At 36.1% G+C, this 26028-nt stretch overlaps 1 protein-coding gene across 6 annotated transcripts in view; it reads left to right on the top strand.

Annotated features, from left to right (window-relative positions):
• The window catches only part of EPHA10 (EPH receptor A10), a 1001793-nt gene that overhangs the window by 790564 nt on the left and 185201 nt on the right, over nucleotides 1–26028 (top strand). For 3 of the 6 annotated variants that reach the window (XM_053707150.1, XM_053707155.1, XM_053707151.1), the window contains exon 6: nucleotides 11525–11544. The exons of 1 other annotated variant lie outside the window; for it this stretch is intronic. In XM_053707150.1, coding sequence (XP_053563125.1) covers nucleotides 11525–11544 — 20 coding nt within the window. Of the gene's footprint in view, nucleotides 1–5530; nucleotides 5543–11524; nucleotides 11545–26028 lie in introns of all 6 variants that reach the window. 2 more of the 6 variants (XM_053707154.1, XM_053707156.1) reach the window with 1 other exon arrangement.

The following is a 26028-nucleotide window of genomic DNA, read 5'->3' as shown; positions in this document are numbered from 1 at the left end:
TTTTTATTTTTGATCATTTGTTTCTTATTTTTCGCAATTTAGTGTTTGTTTTTTTGTAATTTAGTTTTATTTTTTTGGTAATTAGATACTTTTTATAATTTTTAGAGTAGTGTTAGGATTTTTTTAATGTGTAGTTTAGTTGAATTTAATTGGTAGTTAGTTCAATAATTATAATAGTTTAATTGTTAGTTTAAAATTAATTTATTTAATATGACAGGTAAGTTTTAATTTAATTTAAGATAGGGAAATTGTAATTTTAATATAAAGTTAGGGGGTCATTAGGTTTAGTAGTTAATAGGTTTATTATAGTATATTTTGTTATAGGGGGCTTGCGGTTTAGGAATTAATAGGTTTATTATAGCGGTGTGGGCGGACAACAGATTAGGGGTTAATAATATATAAATAGTGTTTGCGATGCAGGAGGGCTGTGGTTTAGGGGTTAATAACTTTATTATAGTGGCGACGATGTCGGGGATCGGTGGAATATGGGTTAAAACATTTTTTTAGGGGTTAATATTTTTTTTAGTTTATTTTGTTGTGGGGCTTGCGGTTTAGGGATTAATAGGTTTATTATAGCGACGGTGATGTACAGAGTGGCAGATTAGAGGTTAATACAATTATTAAAGTGTTTGCAATGTGGGAGGGCCTTGGTTTAGGGGTTAATAGGTAGTTTATGGGTGTTAGTGCACTTTGTGACAGCTTAGTTATGAGTTTTATGTTACAGATTTGTAGCATAAAACTCATAACTACTGACTTTAGATGACGGTATGGATCTTGTGGTTATAGAGTGTACCGCTCACTTTTTTTTTCAAACTCGTAATACCAGCATTATGGGAGTCCCATTCAAAATGGACTTTTTTAAAAGTGCGGTACTGACGTTGCGTGACAAGACTTGTAATAGCAGCGTTATGTTCAATAACGCTGCTTTTTCAATCATAACGCAAAACTCGTAATCTAGCTGATATTTATTATCTATACTATAATCGCATTTGTAACGCATCCGTTGCTGTTGGCAGTTGCGCACGCATACTCAAACAAATGTTGGCAGCGCGAGGCAGCCAACAGAATGTTGGCAGCGCGAGGCAGCCAACAGAATGTTGGCTGCGTGCGCAGCCAAAAGAATTCACCTGGCTGCAGCAAATGTATTATATATTATATAAGCTGCATCCCGGTGGATTCCGAAAATGTGATGCATCAAATGCAAATGAAGCATTACAAAAAAAAAAAATAACCGTCCACAAAAAGTTTTAAAAAAAAAACTAACCATCCGCAATAAGTAATAAAAAAAAAAAAACTAACCGTCCGCAATAAGTTTTCTTTTTTTAAAAACACACCACCCGTACAAACTATTAAAAAAAAATAAACTAAACGCCCGCACAAAGTATTAAGAATTTTAAAAAAAAAAATACCCAATAAAATTATAAACCCCTAAATCCGCAAACCACAACATTGCAAACTCCCTAATATGTCTATTAACCCCTAATCCGTCACCCCCCACAACGCATTAAACCTAATTTACCTATTAACTCCTTAACCTCCAATATGAATATTTAACATTCCAATGTTCTTCACATAGCAGAATATGTTATATTTGTTCTTAAATACATATCTCTCTCTCTCTCTCTCTCTATATATATATATATATATATATATATATATATATAATGGTATTTTGGTACAAAATATATCTATACCTATACATAGATGATTATATATAGGCATAGTTTTATATATATATATATATATATATATATATACAGTATATATATATATATATATATATATATATATACTATATATATATATATATATATATATATATATATATATATATAAATATCTATTTAATAATAAATAGATTATATATGTGCAGAACATTGGAACATTAAATATTTAAATTAAATACACAGTATAACATTTTATTAAAAATTAATATTGCATAAATATACTTTTGCGTGTTTTCATATACTTGACTGCAAAGGGCTCCAATGCATTTATATATGTCTATTTATATATTCTGTAAATACATATATACAGGGAGTGCAGAATTATTAGGCAAATGAGTATTTTGACCACATCATCCTCTTTATGCATGTTTTCTTACTCCAAGCTGTATAGGCTCGAAAGCCTACTACCAATTAAGCATATTAGGTGATGTGCATCTCTGTAATGAGAAGGGGTGTGGTCTAATGACATCAACACCCTATATCAGGTGTGCATAATTATTAGGCAACTTCCTTTCCTTTGGCAAAATGGGTCAAAAGAAGGACTTGACAGGCTCAGAAAAGTCAAAAATAGTGAGATATCTTGCAGAGGGATGCAGCACTCTTAAAATTGCAAAGCTTCTGAAGCGTGATCATCGAACAATCAAGCGTTTCATTCAAAATAGTCAACAGGGTCGCAAGAAGCGTGTGGAAAAACCAAGGCGCAAAATAACTGCCCATGAACTGAGAAAAGTCAAGCGTGCAGCTGCCAAGATGCCACTTGCCACCAGTTTGGCCATATTTCAGAGCTGCAACATCACTGGAGTGCCCAAAAGCACAAGGTGTGCAATACTCAGAGACATGGCCAAGGTAAGAAAGGCTGAAAGACGACCACCACTGAACAAGACACACAAGCTGAAACGTCAAGACTGGGCCAAGAAATATCTCAAGACTGATTTTTCTAAGGTTTTATGGACTGATGAAATGAGAGTGAGTCTTGATGGGCCAGATGGATGGGCCCGTGGCTGGATTGGTAAAGGGCAGAGAGCTCCAGTCCGACTCAGACGCCAGCAAGGTGGAGGTGGAGTACTGGTTTGGGCTGGTATCATCAAAGATGAGCTTGTGGGGCCTTTTCGGGTTGAGGATGGAGTCAAGCTCAACTCCCAGTCCTACTGCCAGTTTCTGGAAGACACCTTCTTCAAGCAGTGGTACAGGAAGAAGTCTGCATCCTTCAAGAAAAACATGATTTTCATGCAGGACAATGCTCCATCACACGCGTCCAAGTACTCCACAGCGTGGCTGGCAAGAAAGGGTATAAAAGAAGAAAATCTAATGACATGGCCTCCTTGTTCACCTGATCTGGACCCCATTGAGAACCTGTGGTCCATCATCAAATGTGAGATTTACAAGGAGGGAAAACAGTACACCTCTCTGAACAGTGTCTGGGAGGCTGTGGTTGCTGCTGCACGCAATGTTGATGGTGAACAGATCAAAACACTGACAGAATCCATGGATGGCAGGCTTTTGAGTATCCTTGCAAAGAAAGGTGGCTATATTGGTCACTGATTTGTTTTTGTTTTGTTTTTGAATGTCAGAAATTTATATTTGTGAATGTTGAGATGTTATATTGGTTTCACTGGTAAAAATAAATAATTGAAATGGGTATATATTTGTTTTTTGTTAAGTTGCCTAATAATTATGCACAGTAATAGTCACCTGCACACACAGATATCCCCCTAAAATAGCTATAACTAAAAACAAACTAAAAACTACTTCCAAAACTATTCAGCTTTGATATTAATGAGTTTTTTGGGTTCATTGAGAACATGGTTGTTGTTCAATAATAAAATTAATCCTCAAAAATACAACTTGCCTAATAATTCTGCCCTCCCTGTACACATATAAATACACATGTACACGCACATATATATATATATATATATATATATATATATATACATATATATATATATACACACATACTTTAGAGATGGATATGTATGTATCTTTTTGTTAAAGCCCTTTGCTTGTCTTTTTTCCTAAGACCTGAAACCTCATCTCTTTGAATCTTTATAACTTTTTTGTGCAATATATTGTTTTAAATCATTTTACTTAGATGAGTGTAACTGTAATTTGTAATGTATTTTTCATGTGTTTTGTTACACTTTTTTTGTTTCACGAAACAGTTAATCAGAGCTCTTAGTTTGTGCTAACCCAACGCACGATAAATTCATTGTACTGAATTGCGACCGTGTTTACTTTCAACTTGTAATAGAAGCAAAAACCCGACGCGCAGAAACATCCCCAATAAACCCAGTTACCCATGTAACTGTTAGCGCTCCACTTGTAGTCTAGCCCTTACTGTTTTAAGAGTGTATTGTTGCTTTGTAGGCATTAATCAATATATTGTAGATAGCATTAAGTCAGTGACCCATAAGTCAAAAGCAATATTAGTTTGATCACCCATTATTCAATTAAAATTATGTTTATTATTACTAAATTCTGTACAGACTTGAACACTTTCATTATTCTATTCCAGTGCCAAAGAGGTTTATATTACATTCACAATCTTCTACGGATGCATCAAGGTTAAAAACAAATGTATTGCTGATGCATTAGCATCCTGAAAAGATGCAGTAGATTAAGCATTGTGTCTTAACCCTTGATCTTGTCTGGGCTACATGACTGCCCCTTAATCTGGACATGCTACATTTTTTGATATATTTTCCTTACCTAACCCTTAATACATCTACTGTTCTAAACTTGTAGCATGAACAAAGCATAAGGTATCTGACATTGAGAAAGGGGAAATACAGAGCACAGCTCAGGACAGGCAGGTGCACTGGAAACATATAGCCATCCACTGTGTACTATGATTGGATGCATTTGGTCATGTGAATAGTAGCAATAGCTACCGGAATTAGCAAGGCAATCAGGGGGCTAGTTATCAAGCCGTCTACTTTTCTGGCTTCGCCGGCCCAATACGTCCGCCTAAGCTCGCCTACCTTCGCCGCCGCGGACCTGAAAAAAATACGCCTAAGTTATCAAATAAAGCTGTCAAAAAGCCGCCGGGCGATGAGCAGCGGACTGTGAGAGTTATCACTCATCCGATCTCGCTGCCCTTCGGCTTTTTCCCAGCTTTATTGCTAGCCTGTCACTAAGCACTCACACTAAACTACACTGTTCTATCCCTATACCAGCGCCCCCGGAGCCCCCCGCAACTATATAAAGTTACTAACCCCTAAACCGCCGCTCCTAGACCCTGCCGCAACTCTTATAAATGTATTAACCCCTAAACCGCCGCTCCTAGACCCTGCCGCAACTCTTATAAATGTATTAACCCCTAAACCGCCGCTCCTAGACCCTGCCGCAAATCTTATAAATGTATTAACCCCTAAACCGCCGCTCCCGGACACCGCTGCCACCTACATTATACCTAGTAACCCCTAATCTGCCCCCCCTACACCGTCGCCACCTATAATAAATTTATTAACCCCTATCCTGCCCCCCACTACGCCGCCGCCAATGTAATAAAATGATTAACCCCTAAACCTAAGTCTAACCCTAACCCTAAGGCCCCCCTAACTTAAATATTAATTAAATAAATCTAAATAAATTAACTCTTATTAACTAAATGAATCCTATTTAAAACTAAATACTTACCTTTAAAATAAACCCTAATATAGCTACAATATAAATAATAATTATATTGTAGCTATCTTAGGATTTATATTTATTTTACAGGTAACTTTCAATTTATTTTAACCAGGTACAATAGCTATTAAATAGTTATTAACTATTTAATAGCTTACCTAGCTAAAATAAAGAGAAATGTACCTGTGAAATAAATCCTAACCTAAGTTACAATTACACCTAACACTACACTATACTTTAATAAATTATTCCTATTTAAAAATAAATACTTACCTGTAAAATAAACCCTAAGATAGCTACAATGTAATTAATAATTATATTATAGCTATCTTAGGATTTATATTTATTTTACAGGTATCTTTGTATTTATTTTAGCTAGTTAGAATAGTTATTAAATAGTTATTAACTATTTAATAACTACCTAGCTAAAAGAAATACAAAATTACCTGTAAAATAAATCCTAACCTAAGTTACAATTAAACCTAATACTACACTATCATTAAATTAATTAAATAAACTACCTACAAATAACTACAATTAAATACAATTACATAAACTAACTAAAGTACAAAAAAAAAAAAAAGCTAAGTTACAAAAAATAAAAAATTAAGTTACAAACATGTTAAAAATATTACAACAATTTTAAGCTACTTACACCTAATCTAAGCCCCCTAATAAAATAACAAACCCCCCCAAAATAAAAAAAATCCCTACCCTATTCTAAATTAAATAAATTTCAAAGCTCTTTTACCTTACCAGCCCTTAAAAGGGCCATTTGTGGGGGCATGCCCCAAAAAGTTCAGCTCTTTTGCCTGTAAAAGAAAAATACAACCCCCCCCAACATTAAAACCCACCACCCACATACCCCTAATCTAACCCAAACCCCCCTTACAAAAACCTAACACTAATCCCCTGAAGATCATCCTACCTTGAGTCGTCTTCACTCAGCCGAGCCACCGATGGAACTGAAGAGGACATCCGGAGCGGAAGAAGTTAATCCTCCAAGCGGCGCTGAAGAAATCTTCCATCCGATGAAGTCATCATCCATGTGGCGCTGAAGAAGTCTTCGATCCGGCCAATGTCATCTTCAAAGAGGCGCTGAAGAGGTCTTCTATCCGGGCGAAGTCATCTTCCAAGCCGGGTCTTGAATCTTCCTTCCGCCGACGCGGAACCACCTTCTTCACCGACGGACTACGACGAATGACGGCTCCTTTAAGGGACGTCATCCAAGATGGCGTCCCCTCAATTCCGATTGGCTGATAGGATTCTATCAGCCAATCGGAATTAAGGTAGGAAAAATCTGATTGGCTGATGGAATCAGCCAATCAGATTCAAGTTCAATCCGATTGGCTGATCCAATCAGCCAATCAGATTGAGCTCGCATTCTATTAGCTGATCGGAACAGCCAATAGAATGCGAGCTCAATCTGATTGGCTGATTCCATCAGCCACTCAGATTTTTCCTACCTTAATTCCGATTGGCTGATAGAATCCTATCAGCCAATCGGAATTGAGGGGACGCCATCTTGGATGACGTCCCTTAAAGGAGCCGTCATTCGTCGTAGTCCGTCGGTGAAGAAGGTGGTTCCGCGTCGGCGGAAGGAAGATTCAAGACCCGGCTTGGAAGATGACTTCGCCCGGATAGAAGACCTCTTCAGCGCCTCTTTGAAGATGACATCGGCCGGATCGAAGACTTCTTCAGCGCCGCATGGATGATGACTTCATCGGATGGAAGATTTCTTCAGTGCCGCTTGGAGGATTAACTTCTTCCGCTCCGGATGTCCTCTTCAGTTCCATCGGTGGCTCGGATGAGTGAAGACGACTCAAGGTAGGATGATCTTCAGGGGATTAGTGTTAGGTTTTTGTAAGGGGGGTTTGGGTTAGATTAGGGGTATGTGGGTGGTGGGTTTTAATGTTGGGGGGGGTTGTATTTTTCTTTTACAGGCAAAAGAGCTGAACTTTTTGGGGCATGCCCCCACAAATGGCCCTTTTAAGGGCTGGTAAGGTAAAAGAGCTTTGAAATTTATTTAATTTAGAATAGGGTAGGGATTTTTTTTATTTTGGGGGGGTTTGTTATTTTATTAGGGGGCTTAGATTAGGTGTAAGTAGCTTAAAATTGTTGTAATATTTTTAACATGTTTGTAACTTAATTTTTTATTTTTTGTAACTTAGCTTTTTTTATTTTTTGTACTTTAGTTAGTTTATGTAATTGTATTTAATTGTAGTTATTTGTAGGTAGTTTATTTAGTTAATTTAATGATAGTGTAGTATTAGGTTTAATTGTAACTTAGGTTAGGATTTATTTTACAGGTAATTTTGTAATTATTTTAGCTAGGTAGTTATTAAATAGTTAATAACTATTTAATAACTATTCTAACTAGCTAAAATAAATTGAAAGGTACCTGTAAAATAAAAATAAATCCTAAGATAGCTACAATATAATTATTATTTATATTATAGCTATATTAGGGTTTATTTTAAAGGTAAGTATTTAGTTTTAAATAGGATTCATTTAGTTAATAAGAGTTAATTTATTTAGATTTATTTAATTAATATTTAAGTTAGGGGGGCGTTAGGGTTAGTGTTAGACTTAGGTTTAGGGGTTTATCATTTTATTACAGTGGCGGCGGCGTAGTGGGGGGCAGGATAGGGGTTAATAAATTTATTATAGGTGGCGACGGTGTAGGGGGGCAGGATAGGGGTTAATACATTTAATATAGGTTGCGGCGGGTTCAGGGAGCGGCGGTTTAGGGGTTAATACATTTATTATAGTTGCGGTGGGCTCCGGGAGCAACGGTTTAGGGGGTAATAACTTTATGTAGTTGCGGCGGTGTAGGGGGGGTCAGATTAGCGGTGTTTAGACTCGGGGTACATGTTAGGGTGTTAGGTGTAGACAGCTCCCATAGGAATGAATGGGATGTCTGGCAGCAGCGAACTTGTACTTTCGCTATGGTCAGACTCCCATTGATTCCTATGGGATCCGCCGCCTCCAGGCTGGCGCTTTGAAAACCAGGTACGCTGGGCCGTAAAAGTGCCGAGCGTACCTGCTAGTTTTTTGATAACTAGCAAAAGTAGTGAGATTGTGCCGCACTTGTGTGCGGAACATCTGGAGTGACGTAAGAATCAATCTGTGTCGGACTGAGTCCGGCGGATCGAAGTTTACGTCACAAAATTCTACTTTTGCCGGTCTCGAGCCTTTGATAACTATGGCGAATCAGCCTCGCCACAAATACGCTGCGGAATACGCAGCGTATTTGAGGTTGACGGCTTGATAACTAGGCCCCTCAGTCTCTTTAATATGTCTAGTGTTCTTCTAAGAACTAAGACAAGGAGAGAAGCAAAGGAGGGAGAAGGGGATCAATTTAAAAAACAACAAAAGCAGGAATAGATAGTAAAATGTGAGGTTCATCACCAGATCCACCATGCACCACTGATCTTTAGCTTTGTGATATCGCCCAAAAATATACCAAGAAGGGCCAGACTGAGTGTTAATTGCAGTAGAATTGAGATTTTTGAAAGCTGAAAGTAAACTGTTTTCGCTCTTGCGCTTACCCGATGAGCGCAAAAATACGAAGTTAGAATATCACGTGCACGTTCACATATTATAACTTTTGTGTGCAATATTTTTTGTGAATATGTTTTATTAGATGGTGTTATGAGTGTAACCGTACTTTGTATTGTATTTTTGATGTGTTTTGTGACACTATTAATTCCATGAAAAAAATTAACCAGAGCTCTAAAGTTGCGGTAATCATTCTAGCGTAAATCGCGATTGCACTCACGCATTTACTTTTAACTAGTAATACAAGTTGTAAGCCAGAGGTGCGCAATGTCTTTTGATATACGCTTATCATTCAGGCGCAAATGTTTGCGCTCCACTTGTAATCTAGCGCTAAATTGCATATGTATTTGCATGCTCTATCTGAGTCATCAAATGAATTGTAGCAGCTGCAGGTTAAAGAATGTGCTTTTTGGTCTCTCTAGGAAGTGTGAGAAAAGCAGGAGACATTTAATATCCTTTTAAATGATTATGCTTAAAGTATTTTTGAATTATATTATTTAAAGGAAATTTTAAAGGAAAACTACTGTAAACTTTCCAATAAAAAAAGACAACTGCATTTGATGGGGGGGGAGAAAATTTGGTAATTCATTTTCATTATTTATTTTGCTCGACTAAAAATTATAGGCATAATAGAAGACATAGGTATTATTCTTTTTTTTATAAGGAAATTAGATTTAGCAGAGCAAATACGGTAAACAGAAAACGGAACTCAGGAATGTGCATATGTCTTTAGCTCTCTATGGCAGTAGTGTTACACATTGTTGCAAGCTAATGCCATAGAATGCGAAAGATACATGCACATTCCTTAGCCAAACATGGTTTACTCTTCAACAAAGGATACCAAAGAACAAAGCAAATTTTATAATAGAAGTAAATTGGAAAGTTTTTTGTTTGTTTGTTTGTTTTTTTTTTTTACATGTCATTTTTTATTAAGAATCCATAATACAAAGAGATCAGCACAATATGCATACAGAATTATACAAAAATAACAATCGTCTGGTCAATGCTGCAGGGGAAGACAGGGCCACCCTGTGTTAGGGAGTTTCAATAGTAAAAGTCATGTGTCTAGGATTCTCATTTTAACCTTTTTCTTCTTCTTAACAAAAATAAAAACAAACAATATAAATCTAATAATAACAACAACTGCCGCGGTGTCTTGATGCCTATTTCAATACGTATTCAGCTCCAACTTAAAAACTAAGCATAAACTGTATTCCTAAGTAAACCTTCTCGGTGTGAGTAACATTCCTATATCTCTAATCGTTGTCGAGTGGTGCATGCTGAGACTTTATATTTTTAACATAATTTTCCCAAGTCACTTGTAATTCAATGAATTGTTCTCGCCTATCATGTAGATAAGAGCCATACTCTTCTAATTCAATCAGATCCGCGACCTTGCTACGCCACAGGGACAGGGAAGGAATCTCTGGTGATCTCCAGTTCTGTGCTATAAGGACCTTCAAACTGTTTATCATAATTTTTAGGAGTGGCTTAAAGTGGGGTTGGGGTAGTTTGACTGGCTTGTTTAATAGCCATACTAGAGGGTCCAGCGGGAGAACAGAATGAAAGATGTATTCTATTTCATTAATTATGGATCGCCACAGCATATTTATCTGGGAGCACCACCACCACATGTGGCTCAAACCACTGCCTACATGGCCACATCGCCAGCAATGATTGGGGGATTGGGGGAAAAGCTTGTGAATCCTTTTGGGTGTCAGATACCAGCCATGTAATATTTTATAATTTAGCTTCTTAATAGACGCTGATGTGGAGGCAGATTTGGTGTTGTAGAAGATGCTTGTCGCTGTCTGTGGAGTAATAACTATCCCTAGCTCCCTCTCCCACATCTCAATAGAGCGAGGAAGGTTGCCAGGTGGCAACTGGGTGAGGATATTGTAAATATGTGAAAGGCTATGTTTAACTGGCGGTGTGGCAGTGTATACTTTCTCAATGTTGGTCAATGATCGTGTCATGTTTAAGAAGTGTTGATGTGTTGTGATATAATGATGCGTCCGTCTGTATGTAAACCAATTTTCAGCCCATCCATAGCCAGCGTCCACTAGCTGTTCCTGGGATCTTATTTGGTCATTACTAGTAAGGGACATAAGCGAAACTTCTTCGTCCCTAATCTGTGTTTCCGTGTTCCTGACTAAGGATAATAAAGAGAACTCGTTATTGTGAACAATTGATGTCAATGGGCCTGGACAGGAGGACAAATATGGGTTAGTCTTATTAGTAGAATCCCAAATTCTTAGTGTTTCTTGTGTAATTGGGTTACTAATTTGTTTGCAAAGTAAGTGAAACTTGGGGTTCCAGCAGATAGAGGGAAGGTTAAAGCCCACATTTAGGTTCTCTTCTAGAGAGATCCATCTCTTATGGCCCCTGTGAATCCTCCAGTCCAATATTCTTTGGAGAAATATGCACTTTCGGTAGGAGTCGATATCTGGGACTCCCAGTCCCCCTTGGGTTATTGGACATAACATTATGTTTTTATTTATCCTAGGAGGGCGTCTGTTCCAAATGAACGAGCTAAACAGCTGTTGTATCTGTGAAATGTATGTGCCAGGTAATTGAATAGGGAGAGTCTGCATAATATATAACAGTCGTGGGAAAATGTTTGTTTGTTTGTTTTTTAATCGCTATCTAAACCAAGAAAGTTTAATTTTGACTTTGCAGTCAATTTAAAGTTAACGTATAATTTTAGACAGTACCACTTTAAATAAGGAGTTGTAGAAACATTTCTTAAAGGAATATAAATCCTTTTTTTTTATTCAAACAGAGCACACAATTAAAAAATACTTCTATTATCAAATTTGCATTGTTCCCATGATATTCTTTGTTGAAGAGATATCTAGGTAGGTGTGTGGAGCACTACAGGGCAGGAAGTAGTGCTGCCATCTAGTGCTCTTGCAAATGGATAACATTCTTGCAAAACTACTGCAATATAATGCTCCATACTCATGCACACTCCTTATCTTACCTCACTGCTTTTTAATAAAATATACCAGGAGAACAAAGAAAATATAATTGATAGAGAACTAAATTAGAAAGATGTTTAAAATGATTTGCTCTATCTAAATCATGAGATAAAAACATTGTTTTCATGTCCCTTTAACTCACAAAAGAGCTGGTGTAGTGACAGTCTAGTAATATCATGAAGAACAGTACAAGAAGAATAAAGATATATGTATTTGTAGCTCTGGTCAGTTGCTTCCTTACTGTAATACGGCTCTATTAATAATACTGTACTATTTATGCTTTCTAACATTAGAGTGTGTGTATGTGTGATCAGTGATTAATAATACTGTACTATTTATGCTTTCTAACATTAGAGTGTGTGTATCTGAGATCAGTGATTAATAATACTGTACTATTTATGCTTTCTAACATTAGAGTGTGTGTATGTGAGATCACTGATTAATAATACTGTACTATATATGTTTTCTAACATTAGAGTGTGTGTATGTGAGATCAGTGATTAATAATACTGTACTATATATGCTTTCTAACATTAGAGTGTGTGTATGTGAGATCAGTGATTAATAATACTGTACTATATATGTTTTCTTACATTAGAGTGCGTGTATGTGAGATCAGTGATTAATAATACTGTACTATTTATGCTTTCTAACATTAGAGTGTGTATGTGAGATCAGTGATTAATAATACTGTACTATTTATGCCTTCTAACATTAGAGTGCGTGTATGTGAGATCAGTGATTAATAATACTGTACTATTTATGCTTTCTAACATTAGAGTGTGTATGTGAGATCAGTGATTAATAATACTGTACTATTTATGCTTTCTAACATTAGAGTGTGTGTATGTGAGATCAGTGATTAATAATACTGTACTATTTATGCTTTCTAACATTAGAGTGCGTGTATGTGAGATCAGTGATTAATAATACTGTACTATTTATGCTTTCTAACATTAGAGTGTGTATGTGAGATCAGTGATTAATAATACTGTACTATTTATGCTTTCTAACATTAGAGTGTGTGTATGTGAGATCAGGGATTAATAATACTGTACTATTTATGCTTTCTAACATTAGAGTGTGTGTATGTGAGATCAGTGATTAATAATACTGTAATATTTATGCTTTCTAATATTAGAGTGTGTGAATGTGAGATCAGTGATTAATAATATTGTACTATTTATGCTTTCTAACATTAGAGTGTGTGTATGTGAGATCAGTGATTAATAATACTTTACTATTTATGCTTTCTAACATTAGAGTGTGTGTATGTGAGATCAGTGATTAATAATACTGTGATATTTATGCTTTCTAACATTAGAGTGTGTGTATGTGAGATCAGTGATTAATAATACTGTAATATTTATGCTTTCTAACATTAGAGTGTGTATGTGATATCAGTGATTAATAATACTGTACTATTTATGCTTTCTAACATTAGAGTGTGTGTATGTGAGATCAGTGATTAATAATACTGTACTATTTATGCTTTCTAACATTAGAGTGTGTGTATGTGAGATCAGTGATTAATAATACTGTACTATATATGTTTTCTAACATTAGAGTGCGTGTATGTGAGATCAGTGATTAATAATACTGTACTATTTATGCTTTCTAACATTAGAGTGTGTATGTGAGATCAGTGATTAATAATACTGTACTATTTATGCTTTCTAACATTAGAGTGCGTGTATGTGAGATCAGTGATTAATAATACTGTACTATTTATGCTTTCTAACATTAGAGTGTGTATGTGAGATCAGTGATTAATAATACTGTACTATTTATGCTTTCTAACATTAGAGTGTGTGTATGTGAGATCAGTGATTAATAATACTGTACTATTTATGCTTTCTAACATTAGAGTGTGTGTATGTGAGATCAGTGATTAATAATACTGTAATATTTATGCTTTCTAACATTAGAGTGTGTGAATGTGAGATCAGTGAATAATAATACTGTACTATTTATGCTTTCTAACATTAGTGTGTGTGTATGTGAGATCAGTGATTAATAATACTGTACTATTTATGATTTCTAACATTAGAGTGTGTGTATGTGAGATCAGTGATTAATAATACTGTGATATTTATGCTTTCTAACATTAGAGTGTGTGTATGTGAGATCAGTGATTAATAATACTGTAATATTTATGCTTTCTAACATTAGAGTGTGTGTATGTGAGATCAGTGATTAATAATACTGTAATATTTATGCTTTCTAACATTAGAGTGTGTGTATGTGAGATCAGTGATTAATAATACTGTGATATTTATGCTTTCTAACATTAGAGTGCGTGTATGTGAGATCAGTGATTAATAATATTGTGATATTTATGCTTTCTAACATTAGAGTGTGTGTATGTGAGATCAGTGATTAATAATACTGTAATATTTATGCTTTCTAACATTAGAGTGTGTGTATGTGAGATCAGTGATTAATAATACTGTAATATTTATGCTTTCTAACATTAGAGTGTGTGTATGTGAGATCAGTGATTAATAATACTGTGATATTTATGCTTTCTAACATTAGAGTGCGTGTATGTGAGATCAGTGATTAATAATACTGTACTATTTATGCTTTCTAACATTAGAGTGCGTGTATGTGAGATCAGTGATTAATAATACTGTACTATTTATGCTTTCTAACATTAGAGTGTGTATGTGAGATCAGTGATTAATAATACTGTACTATTTATGCTTTCTAACATTAGAGTGTGTGTATGTGAGATCAGTGATTAATAATACTGTACTATTTATGCTTTCTAACATTAGAGTGTGTGTATGTGAGATCAGTGATTAATAATACTGTAATATTTATGCTTTCTAACATTAGAGTGTGTGAATGTGAGATCAGTGAATAATAATTCTGTACTATTTATGCTTTCTAACATTAGTGTGTGTGTATGTGAGATCAGTGATTAATAATACTGTACTATTTATGATTTCTAACATTAGAGTGTGTGTATGTGAGATCAGTGATTAATAATACTGTGATATTTATGCTTTCTAACATTAGAGTGTGTGTATGTGAGATCAGTGATTAATAATACTGTAATATTTATGCTTTCTAACATTAGAGTGTGTGTATGTGAGATCAGTGATTAATAATACTGTAATATTTATGCTTTCTAACATTAGAGTGTGTGTATGTGAGATCAGTGATTAATAATACTGTGATATTTATGCTTTCTAACATTAGAGTGCGTGTATGTGAGATCAGTGATTAATAATATTGTGATATTTATGCTTTCTAACATTAGAGTGTGTGTATGTGAGATCAGTGATTAATAATACTGTAATATTTATGCTTTCTAACATTAGAGTGTGTGTATGTGAGATCAGTGATTAATAATACTGTAATATTTATGCTTTCTAACATTAGAGTGTGTGTATGTGAGATCAGTGATTAATAATACTGTGATATTTATGCTTTCTAACATTAGAGTGTGTATGTGAGATCAGTGATTAATAATACTGTACTATTTATGCTTTCTAACATTAGAATGTGTGTATGTGAGATCAGTGATTAATAATACTGTGATATTTATGCTTTCTAACATTGAGTGTGTGTATGTGAGATCAGTGATTAATAATACTGTAATATTTATGCTTTCTAACATTAGAGTGTGTGTATGTGAGATCAGTGATTAATAATACTGTGATATCTATGCTTTCTAACATTAGAGTGTGTATATGTGTGATCAGTGATTAATAATACTGTAATATTTATGCTTTCTAACATTAGAGTGTGTGTATGTGAGATCAGTGATTAATAGTACTGTACTATTTATGCTTTCTAACATTAGAGTGTGTGTATGTGAGATCAGTGATTAATAATACTGTACTATTTATGCTTTCTAACATTAGAGTGTGTGTATGTGAGATCAGTGATTAATAATATTATAATATTTATGCTTTCTAACATTAGAGTGTGTGTATGTGAGATCAGTGATTAATAATACTGTACTATTTATGCTTTCTAACATTAGAGTGTGTGTATGGGAGATCAGTGATTAATAATACTGTACTATTTATGCTTTCTAACATGAGAGTGTGTGTATGTGAGATCAGTGATTAATAATACTGTACTATATATGCTTTCTAACATTAGAGTGTGTGTATGTGTGACCAGTGATTAATAATACTGTACTATATATGCTTTCTAACATTAGAGTGTGTTTATGTGAGATCAGTGATTAATAATACTGTAATATTTATTCTTTCTAACATTAGAGTGTGTGTATGTGAAATCAGTAAATGAACTGATACAGAAGTCCTTGGCAAAAGGGATGGGACTGTTATAAAAGCAGCGGGTGTAAATGAACAGTCAGTTCTACACATTTATATCATACATCAACATGTAAAAGTAATGACAATATTTAGTACAAGCGTTATATTAAAGCAGTTTCTTTTGATTTTGATACTAACAGGAAGTACATATTGGTGCAATACTGGTCTGTGAGATGGAAGCTGAACAGTACACAACCATCTGTTTTACACACAATTACAAAAAAAAATTATAAAACATTATAAAACATTATAAAACATGTAGTACATTTTAAAATACCCTACTTTGGGCTAGATTGCTAACTGTTGTGCGCAAGCGATATAGATTTTTTTCTGATTTTTGCGCACATAGGAAATGGTGCATGTATTACGAGTTAAAGGTAAATGTGTTCGCTTAAGCGCAATTGTGATTTCCACTCGTCAGATTTGCGTGACTTGAGAGCTCGCATAAAGGGTAGGGGAAGAAAAAGTTGCATTAAACAGAACTTAAAAGAACAATTACACTAATTTTTAAAAATTGTTATAAATATTTTTTTCATATTTTAGATTTAATATTTCAATAATGCACATTTAAGTTAGCAATTCTTTATGTGCACTATCCTGACCACGCGTTAGACCTAAATCACGAACCCAGATGCGCGTTACACATATTTTACATTTCTAGGTTCTTAACATAGAAAATAATGTCATTTTTATTATTAAATATATATTTCCATATATATCTGTTAATGTAGAATAGATATCTATATCTATATATCCACAGGAATAGATATACAGGAACAGTTATACAGGAATAGGTATATATAGAAATATGTATTTACAATAAAAAGTACTTTGTTCTGTAAGTGAAGAACATTGCAATGTGAAGTATTCATAACTCTAATGGGGTTAGCGGGCAAATGATAGGTGTTAAGTTTTTTTCTTCTGCGCTCTCCATTGACCTCTATGGGAGAGAAGAAGTCAACGCGTTCGCGATATTTAGTTAGCATTCAAACTTTTTACTTTTAACTTGTAATACGCACGGTCTAGCAACGCTTATGCACAAGCAGGAACACTAATTAGCACTCCACTCATAATCTAACCCTTTAAAAGAAACAAAGAACAAAATGTTGATTTAAGATTAGTAGGAAAGTGTCAGATGGGGTGCAGCAAGCTTTGTTTACTTACTTTATATGCACCAATAGAACCCCCTCATCCGTATCTTTAAAACTGCTTCAGAAAAGGCTGTAACCGTGCAAGTTTTCTCATTGTAACACCATACTTGAAACAGAGCTCACACACAGTTTATTAAGAAGCTAATCCATGACAATAGTATGCTTGACAAAAATATTGTGATCTGAAGAAGTGGATGATTTTCATTTACATGGACACCACTGCTAGAAATGAAAGGCAGGAATGATAGCTTGCTCAGTATGAATTTTACAGATTGTGCTTAACGGGGCTTTAAATTGCATCCGTTTACTGCATAAGAGACATTTTCAGAATGAATTGAATCCAATAAAAATTTTATAGAAAAAAAGTGTTGCTGCCTAGAGCCTTCACAGGCAAAGGTTGGGTGGGAGAAAATTAATGAGTAGGAAAACCATTCAGATGATATCACTTTAATGTGCCCTTGTGATAAACAGGAATATTTTGCTAATGTCATTTTATATTAATATGGAGGCAGCATGATTGAAAAGTGAAACGCTTCTTTTAAATATTTTAGGAGTAACAGGGTGAAATCCAGTTTTCTGATCCCAACACTTGATTTTTCTAGGGAAAAAATTCAATTTGTGTGTGTTTTTAAAAAAAAATAAGATTGCGATTTATTTAAATTACAGCTAAGGTCACTAGATCAGCTCATGTTTATCTGGACAGTTACACATACCGCAGTATACACAGGGAGAAACATGAATAATACTGTCCAGAAGCACGATTCATGAAATCAAAGTATAAACAGAAGTGTAAGACAAAGCAAAAAAAGAGCAAATTGTATCCAATAACTGTGCACAAAAAGTGTAGAAATAAGAAAAACATACAATATTCTGTTTCCTGCTGTAGCTGTTCAGATTAAATCCTTTAGGATTTACCAATGTGTCTTAAAAATCTCTAAGGCCTAGATTTGGAGTTTGGCGGTAGATGGGCTGTTAACGCTACGCAGGCTTTTTTCTGGCCGCACCATAAAATTAACTCTGGTATCGAGAGTTCAAAAAAATGCTGCGTTAGGCTCCAAAAAAGGAGCGTAGAGCATTTTTACCGCAAATGCAACTCTCGATACCAGAGTTGCTTACGGACGCGGCCAGCCTCAAAAACGTGCTCGTGCACGATTCTCCCATAGGAAACAATGGGGCTGTTTGAGCTTAAAAAAAACCTAACACCTGCAAAAAAGCAGCGTTCAGCTCCTAACGCAGCCCCATTGTTTCCTATGGGGAAACACTTCCTACGTCTGCTCCTAACACTCTAACATGTACCCCGAGTCTAAACACCCCTAACCTTACACTTATTAACCCCTAATCTGCCGCCCCCGCTATCGCTGACCCCTGCATTATATTATTAACCCCTAATCTTCCGCTCCGTAAACCGCCGCAACTTACATTATCCCTATGTACCCCTAATCTGCTGCCCCTAACCCCGCCGACCCCTATATTATATTTATTAACCCCTAACCTGCCCCCCACAACGTCGCCGCCAGCTACTTACAATAATTAACCCCTAATCTGCCGACCGCAAAGCGCCGCCACCTACGTTATCCTTATGTACCCCTAATCTGCTGCCCCTAACACCGCCGACCCCTATATTATATTTATTAACCCCTAATCTGCCCCCCTCAACGTCGCCGACACCTGCCTACACTTATTAACCCCTAATCTGCCGAGCGGACCTGAGCGCTACTATAATAAAGTTATTAACCCCTAATCCGCCTCACTAACCCTATCATAAATAGTATTAACCCCTAATCTGCCCTCCCTAACATCGCCGACACCTAACTTCAATTATTAACCCCTAATCTGACGACCGGAGCTCATCGCTACTATAATAAATGGATTAACCCCTAAAGCTAAGTCTAACCCTAACACTAGTGGCGTTCATTCATTTGCATCCTGGAAGCACAGCTTTGAACAAGGGAGTACTTTACATAAACTTTTCCAGTGCTAGGATTGACTTGCTGTATAACTCACTTCCACTGATCGAAAGCACCTGTGAGCTTTGTGCAAAGCAAGGAGAGGCTGATTGAGAGCCTGTATGTACCATCATTGTGCTCCCAGAACCGTATACCAAGAAGCCAGGATCTGTGCAAACAAAAGGAAGACAGATTGGTTGAACGGTAGGAGCGGCAATTTCAAAATAAGTGCGCGCACTTCTGCAAACGGATCGTTATACCCTTTGAGGATTTTCAAGTATTAAAGCGAAGAAACTGCTGATCGGTATTTGTCGCAAATTAAGAAGGAAAGTCCAACTGTTGGTGAGATAGCCTGGCGGTTATACAACAGTGAAACCAGACTGTGCTACACTGAGGGGATATTTGGTGAGTAAGAACTGAAAATACAAAAGCTTGCCAATATCGCTGAGACCCAGATTCAGCATACTAGATTTATCTTACATGCATCAATACTGAAAAAGATCAGCCCGGGCTAATTTGATGTAACAAATTTGATGTAACAAAGTTGCAACTTTATTACACTTATCCGGAATAGGAGTAAATCAGAATCTGACTAATGTTATCGCTGCAAGGTTACTAAAAGGGACTTTGACAGCTGGTATCTGTATTATACTTCCACTAACCTGCATCACACGAATCACCTCTCATCTTATGTTCTTTATTTTAGATTGTTTGATAAGTATAATAAATTGTGTTTTAGGAATAAGTATATTATATTGTGTTTTAGGAATTGTTTTTTAGGAATTATTGTTCTATTAGATTTTTTAATACTAATTATTTTAGGGGCACCGGTGCAATTCTACTCTAAATATCCTAATGTTTTGACTAGTCAATGTATTAAAATAAAATATTATCGATTTATTTAAATAACTTGTTTTTTAGGATTATTTTTTATTGTCCTTAGAGCTGAATTAGTTTGGTAATATTATAAATAATCTCTTTTTACAATAGGTATAGTTGTGATTTATATATATACTTTTATATTTTTTGGAAATTGTGACTCACACTTTTAGACATATTCCCCACCATAAATCAATTACTCTCACAGTTAGCCTTCACTGGCGCCACCCACAATCTTTCCTTTCAGCCTAACACTAACACCCCCCTAACTTAAATATAATTTAAATCTAACGAAATTAATTAACTCTTATTAAATAAATTATTCCTATTTAAAGCTAAATACTTACCTGTAAAATTAATCCTAATATAGCTACACTATAAATTATAATTATATTGTAGCTATTTTAGGATTAATATTTATTTTACAGGCAACTTTGTAATTATTTTAACCAGGTACAATAGCTATTAAATAGTTAAGAACTATTTAATAGTTACCTAGTTAAAATAATAACAAAATTACCTGTAAAATAAGTCCTAACCTAAGTTATAATTAAACCTAACACTACCCTATCAATAAATTAATTAAATAAAATACCTACAATTACCTACAATAAAACCTAACACTACACTATCAATAAATAAATTAAATACAATTTCTACAAATAACTACAATTACATAAACTAACTAAAGTACAAAAAATAAAAAAGAATTAAGTTACAAAAAATAAAAAAATATTTACAAACATAAGAAAAATATTACAACAATTTTAAACTAATTAAACCTACTCTAAGCCCCCTAATAAAATAACAAAGACCCCCAAAATAAAAAAATGCCCTACCCTATTCTAAATTAATAAATTTAAAAGCTCTTTTACCTTACCAGTCCTGAACAGGGCCCTTTGCGGGGCATGCCCCAAGAAATTCAGCTCTTTTGCCTGTAAAAAAAAACATACAATACCCCCCCCCCAACATTACAACCCACCACCCACATACCCCTAATCTAACCCAAACCCCCCTTAAATAAACCTAACACTAAGCCCCTGAAGATCATCCTACCTTGTCTTCACCATACCAGGTTCACCGATCGGTCCAGTAGAGCTCCTCCGATGTCCTGATCCAAGCCCAAGCGGGGGGCTGAAGAGGTCCATGATCCGGCTGAAGTCTTCATCCAAGCGGGCCAGAAGAGGTCTTCCATCCGATTGAAGTCTTCATCCAAGCGGCATCCATCCGGAGCGAAGCGGCAGCATCCTGAAGACCTCCACCGCGGAACATCCATCCTGGCCGACGACTGAACGACGAATGATGATTCCTTTAAATTACGTCACCCAAGATGGCGTCCCTCGAATTCCGATTGGCTGATAGGATTCTATCAGCCAATCGGAATTAAGGTAGGAATATTCTGATTGGCTGATGGAATCAGCCAATCAGAATCAAGTTCAATCCGATTGGCTGATCCAATCAGCCAATCAGATAGAGCTCGCATTCTATTGGCTGATCGGAACAGCCAATAGAATGCGAGCTCAATCTGATTGGCTGATTGGATCAGCCAATCGGATTGAACTTGATTCTGATTGGCTGATTCCATCAGCCAATCAGAATATTCCTACCTTAATTCCGATTGGCTGATAGAATCCTATCAGCCAATCGGAATTCGAGGGACGCCATCTTGGGTGACGTCATTTAAAGGAACCGTTATTCGTCGTTCAGTCGTCGGCCAGGATGGATGTTCCGCGGTGGAGGTCTTCAGGATGCTGCCGCTTCGCTCCGGATGGATGCCGCTTGGATGAAGACTTCAATCGGATGGAAGACCTCTTCTGGCCCGCTTGGATGAAGACTTCAGCCGGATCATGGACCTCTTCAGCCCCCCGCTTGGGCTTGGATCAGGACATCGGAGGAGCTCTTCTGGACCGATCGGTGAACCTGGTATGGTGAAGACAAGGTAGGATGATCTTCAGGGGCTTAGTGTTAGGTTTATTTAAGGGGGGTTTGGGTTAGATTAGGGGTATGTGGGTGGTGGGTTGTAATGTTGGGGGGGGGGGGTATTGTATGTTTTTTTTTACAGGCAAAAGAGCTGAATTTCTTGGGGCATGCCCCGCAAAGGGCCCTGTTCAGGGCTGGTAAGGTAAAAGAGCTTTTAAATTTATTAATTTAGAATAGGGTAGGGCATTTTTTTATTTTGGGGGTCTTTGTTATTTTATTAGGGGGCTTAGAGTAGGTGTAATTAGTTTAAAATTGTTGTAATATTTTTCTTATGTTTGTAAATATTTTTTTATTTTTTGTAACTTAGTTCTTTTTTATTTTTTGTACTTTAGTTAGTTTATGTAATTGTAGTTATTTGTAGAAATTGTATTTAATTTATTTATTGATAGTGTAGTGTTAGGTTTTATTGTAGGTAATTGTAGGTATTTTATTTAATTAATTTATTGATAGGGTAGTGTTAGGTTTAATTATAACTTAGGTTAGGACTTATTTTACAGGTAATTTTGTTATTATTTTAACTAGGTAACTATTAAATAGTTCTTAACTATTTAATAGCTATTGTACCTGGTTAAAATAATTACAAAGTTGCCTGTAAAATAAATATTAATCCTAAAATAGCTACAATATAATTATAATTTATAGTGTAGCTATATTAGGATTAATTTTACAGGTAAGTATTTAGCTTTAAATAGGAATAATTTATTTAATAAGAGTTAATTAATTTCGTTAGATTTAAATTATATTTAAGTTAGGGGGGTGTTAGTGTTAGGGTTAGATTTAGCTTTAGGGGTTAATCCATTTATTATAGTAGCGATGAGCTCCGGTCGTCAGATTAGGGGTTAATAATTGAAGTTAGGTGTCGGCGATGTTAGGGAGGGCAGATTAGGGGTTAATACTATTTATGATAGGGTTAGTGAGGCGGATTAGGGGTTAATAACTTTATTATAGTAGCGCTCAGGTCCGCTCGGCAGATTAGGGGTTAATAAGTGTAGGCAGGTGTCGGCGACGTTGAGGGGGGCAGATTAGGGGTTAATAAATATAATATAGGGGTCGGCGGTGTTAGGGGCAGCAGATTAGGGGTACATAAGGATAACGTAGGTGGCGGCACTTTGCGGTCGGCAGATTAGGGGTTAATTATTGTAAGTAGCTTGCGGCGACGTTGTGGGGGGCAGGTTAGGGGTTAATAAATATAATACAGGGGTCGGCGGTGTTAGGGGCAGCAGATTAGGGGTACATAAGTATAACGTAGGTGGCGGTCGGCAGATTAGGGGTTAAAAAAATTTAATCGAGTTGCGGCGATGTGGGGGGACCTCGGTTTAGGGGTGCATAGGTAGTTTATGGGTGTTAGTGTACTTTAGGGTACAGTAGTTAAGAGCTTTATGAACCGGCGTTAGCCCAGAAAGCTCTTAACTCCTGCTTTTTTCCTGCTGCTGGAGTTTTGTCGTTAGAATTCTAACGCTCACTTCAGAAACGACTCTAAATACCGGCGTTAGGAAGATCCCATTGAAAAGATAGGATACGCAATTGACGTAAGGGGATCTGCGGTATGGAAAAGTCGCGGCTGAAAAGTGAGCGTTAGACCCTTTAATCACTGACTCCAAATACCGGCGGTAGCCTAAAACCAGCGTTAGGAGCCTCTAACGCTGGTTTTCACGGCTAACGCCGAACTCTAAATCTAGGCCTAAGTATGTTCAGCAAAGATTGAAGATGAACCCGAATAGTCTCCCAGTCAATGAGATAAGCAACTTCTTACCGCTCAATTCTTAAAAATTACAAGTTTTTTGTGAAACGAACATTGAAGTTTTGGATTCTAATAAGGGAAATGCCAACTGTAAGCATGAGCAGAATAGTGGCTCTTTAAATTGGTGAGTATCCAGCTTATTTGTTCTCAATATATATAATGCAAGGTTCCTTTATATGCTTAAAGACACAGTAACGTCAAAATTAAAATATCATGATTTAGACTGAGTATGCAATTTTAAACAACTTTAGTAAAGTTAGGAACATGCACATGTCTTTAGTACTCTGTCAGCAGTGTTTTCAATAATGTATAATGCTGCTACAATGTTGCAAAACACTGCTGTAATACAGTACACAAGAAATTTGCACACGCATAAGCTCCTATGAAACTATGTAGATTTATTCTTCAATAAAAGATATCAAGAAAATAAAGCAAATTTCATAAAAGTAAAATGGAAATTTGTTTAAAACTGTAAGTTCTACCTAAACATGAACGTTTCATTTTGACTTTACTGTTTCCTGTTACCCTTTGTCTTTAAGTGAGTGGTAATAACTTGCTGTATTCACTATAGCCTCATATGCTGAGAACTTAAAGTTCATCTTTAAACCCTTCAGTACCAAAATTTTAGAGAAAAACAGGAGATTTTTTTTTAGCATTTTTGCTATCACTTTTAACAGAAATAAAGCATTTTATCTATCAAAACTATATATTATTTTTTAGTAGTAGATCTAGGTCCATTTTGGTATATTTCATGCTACCATTTTGCCACCAAATGCGATAATATTCAAAATATCATTAACTTTTTCACAAACTTTGGGTTTGTCACTGAAATTATTTACACACAACATCTGCAGTCATAAGACAAAAGGTTGTAAAATCTTCTCTGGAATCCCCTTTGTTCAGAAATAGCAGACATACATTGCTTTTCCATTGCTTTTTAGCAATTAGAAAGCTGCTAATTACAGTTGAGCACCAAACTTCTTTTATTCATGGTAGTGAAGGGATTATTCAGGTAGCTTGTAATGTTATTTTTGCTGTAGTGTAGATATTACCCTCCCACCTGATACACCCCACACCCTGATCCCTACCTGATCCCTCCCAAACAGCTTGCTTCCCTCCCTCACCCCCCCACAGGTCACCAACATCTTGGTGCAACTGCCAGTTCACAGTTTTAAGCCTTTTTTCACTCCTCAACCCTCCCACCTCCCTCATACCTCCTAAACAGCTCTCTAACACTCCCCCCCCCCCTCTCACTAGAAGCTGCCATCTTAGGTACTGGCAGCTGTCTGCCAGTATACAGTTTATAGTTTTTCTCTTATTTTTTTTTTAAATTTATTAGTAAAAATGTTTTCTGAAGTGCATCAATCGCCATCCCCTCCCCAAGATATTGTCACAAGGGATGCCCTCACCCCTCCCTCACCCATTTCTGTATTTAGGGAACCCATTCACCCCCCTCCCTCACCAAACATTTTTTTCTGTAGCATAGGGAACCCTCCCCTTACACCCCCTCCTGAAATGCACCGCCCGCCTCTCTCCTTCCCTCCTCATCACCCACAGAATCACTGCAAGCTGATACTGTCAGTTTCACTGTTTGTATAGGCAATCTGCCTTCATATAGTAAAGGATGAATGATCAGATCTTTCCCTGGCTGCAGTCTCCGCTGTCAAAGCTGACAGAAGACTACAGTGTAAGCCATACTGTGTGATATAGTACCCTTGTCCATTTGGCTTAAGAGGTTAACAATTGCAGGATATCAGCTCAGAAGATTATGAGTAAGATACTTACTACGTACATTAGGCCTATATTGTTACAGTATTACCCTATGGGGGATGTTTATCAAAGCATCAACTGAAAATACGCTTGAATCCCGCATCGTATTTGTCGCGAGATTGATCCGCCGTAGTTATCAAAGCGTCAAGATCATCAATTGTTGAAATGTGTGATGAAATATACACTCCCGAGATCTCAATCTGACGCAGATCGATTTAACAGGTATGCTTGTGTACCTAGTTTTCAATCCGCCACCCTTGAAGCCGCGGATGCCATAGAAATCAATGGGAGTCTGAAAATACAGAAAGCTTATGTTCGATGCTGCAAGAGAATGAAGTATATTACATAATAAAAGTAAATTAGA

This window comes from Bombina bombina, chromosome 3 (genome assembly GCF_027579735.1).
Source record: "Bombina bombina isolate aBomBom1 chromosome 3, aBomBom1.pri, whole genome shotgun sequence".
Lineage (NCBI taxonomy): Eukaryota > Metazoa > Chordata > Amphibia > Anura > Bombinatoridae > Bombina > Bombina bombina.
The sequence above is the reverse complement of the archived record's forward strand: the minus strand, read 5'-3'. Positions and strand labels throughout refer to the sequence as shown.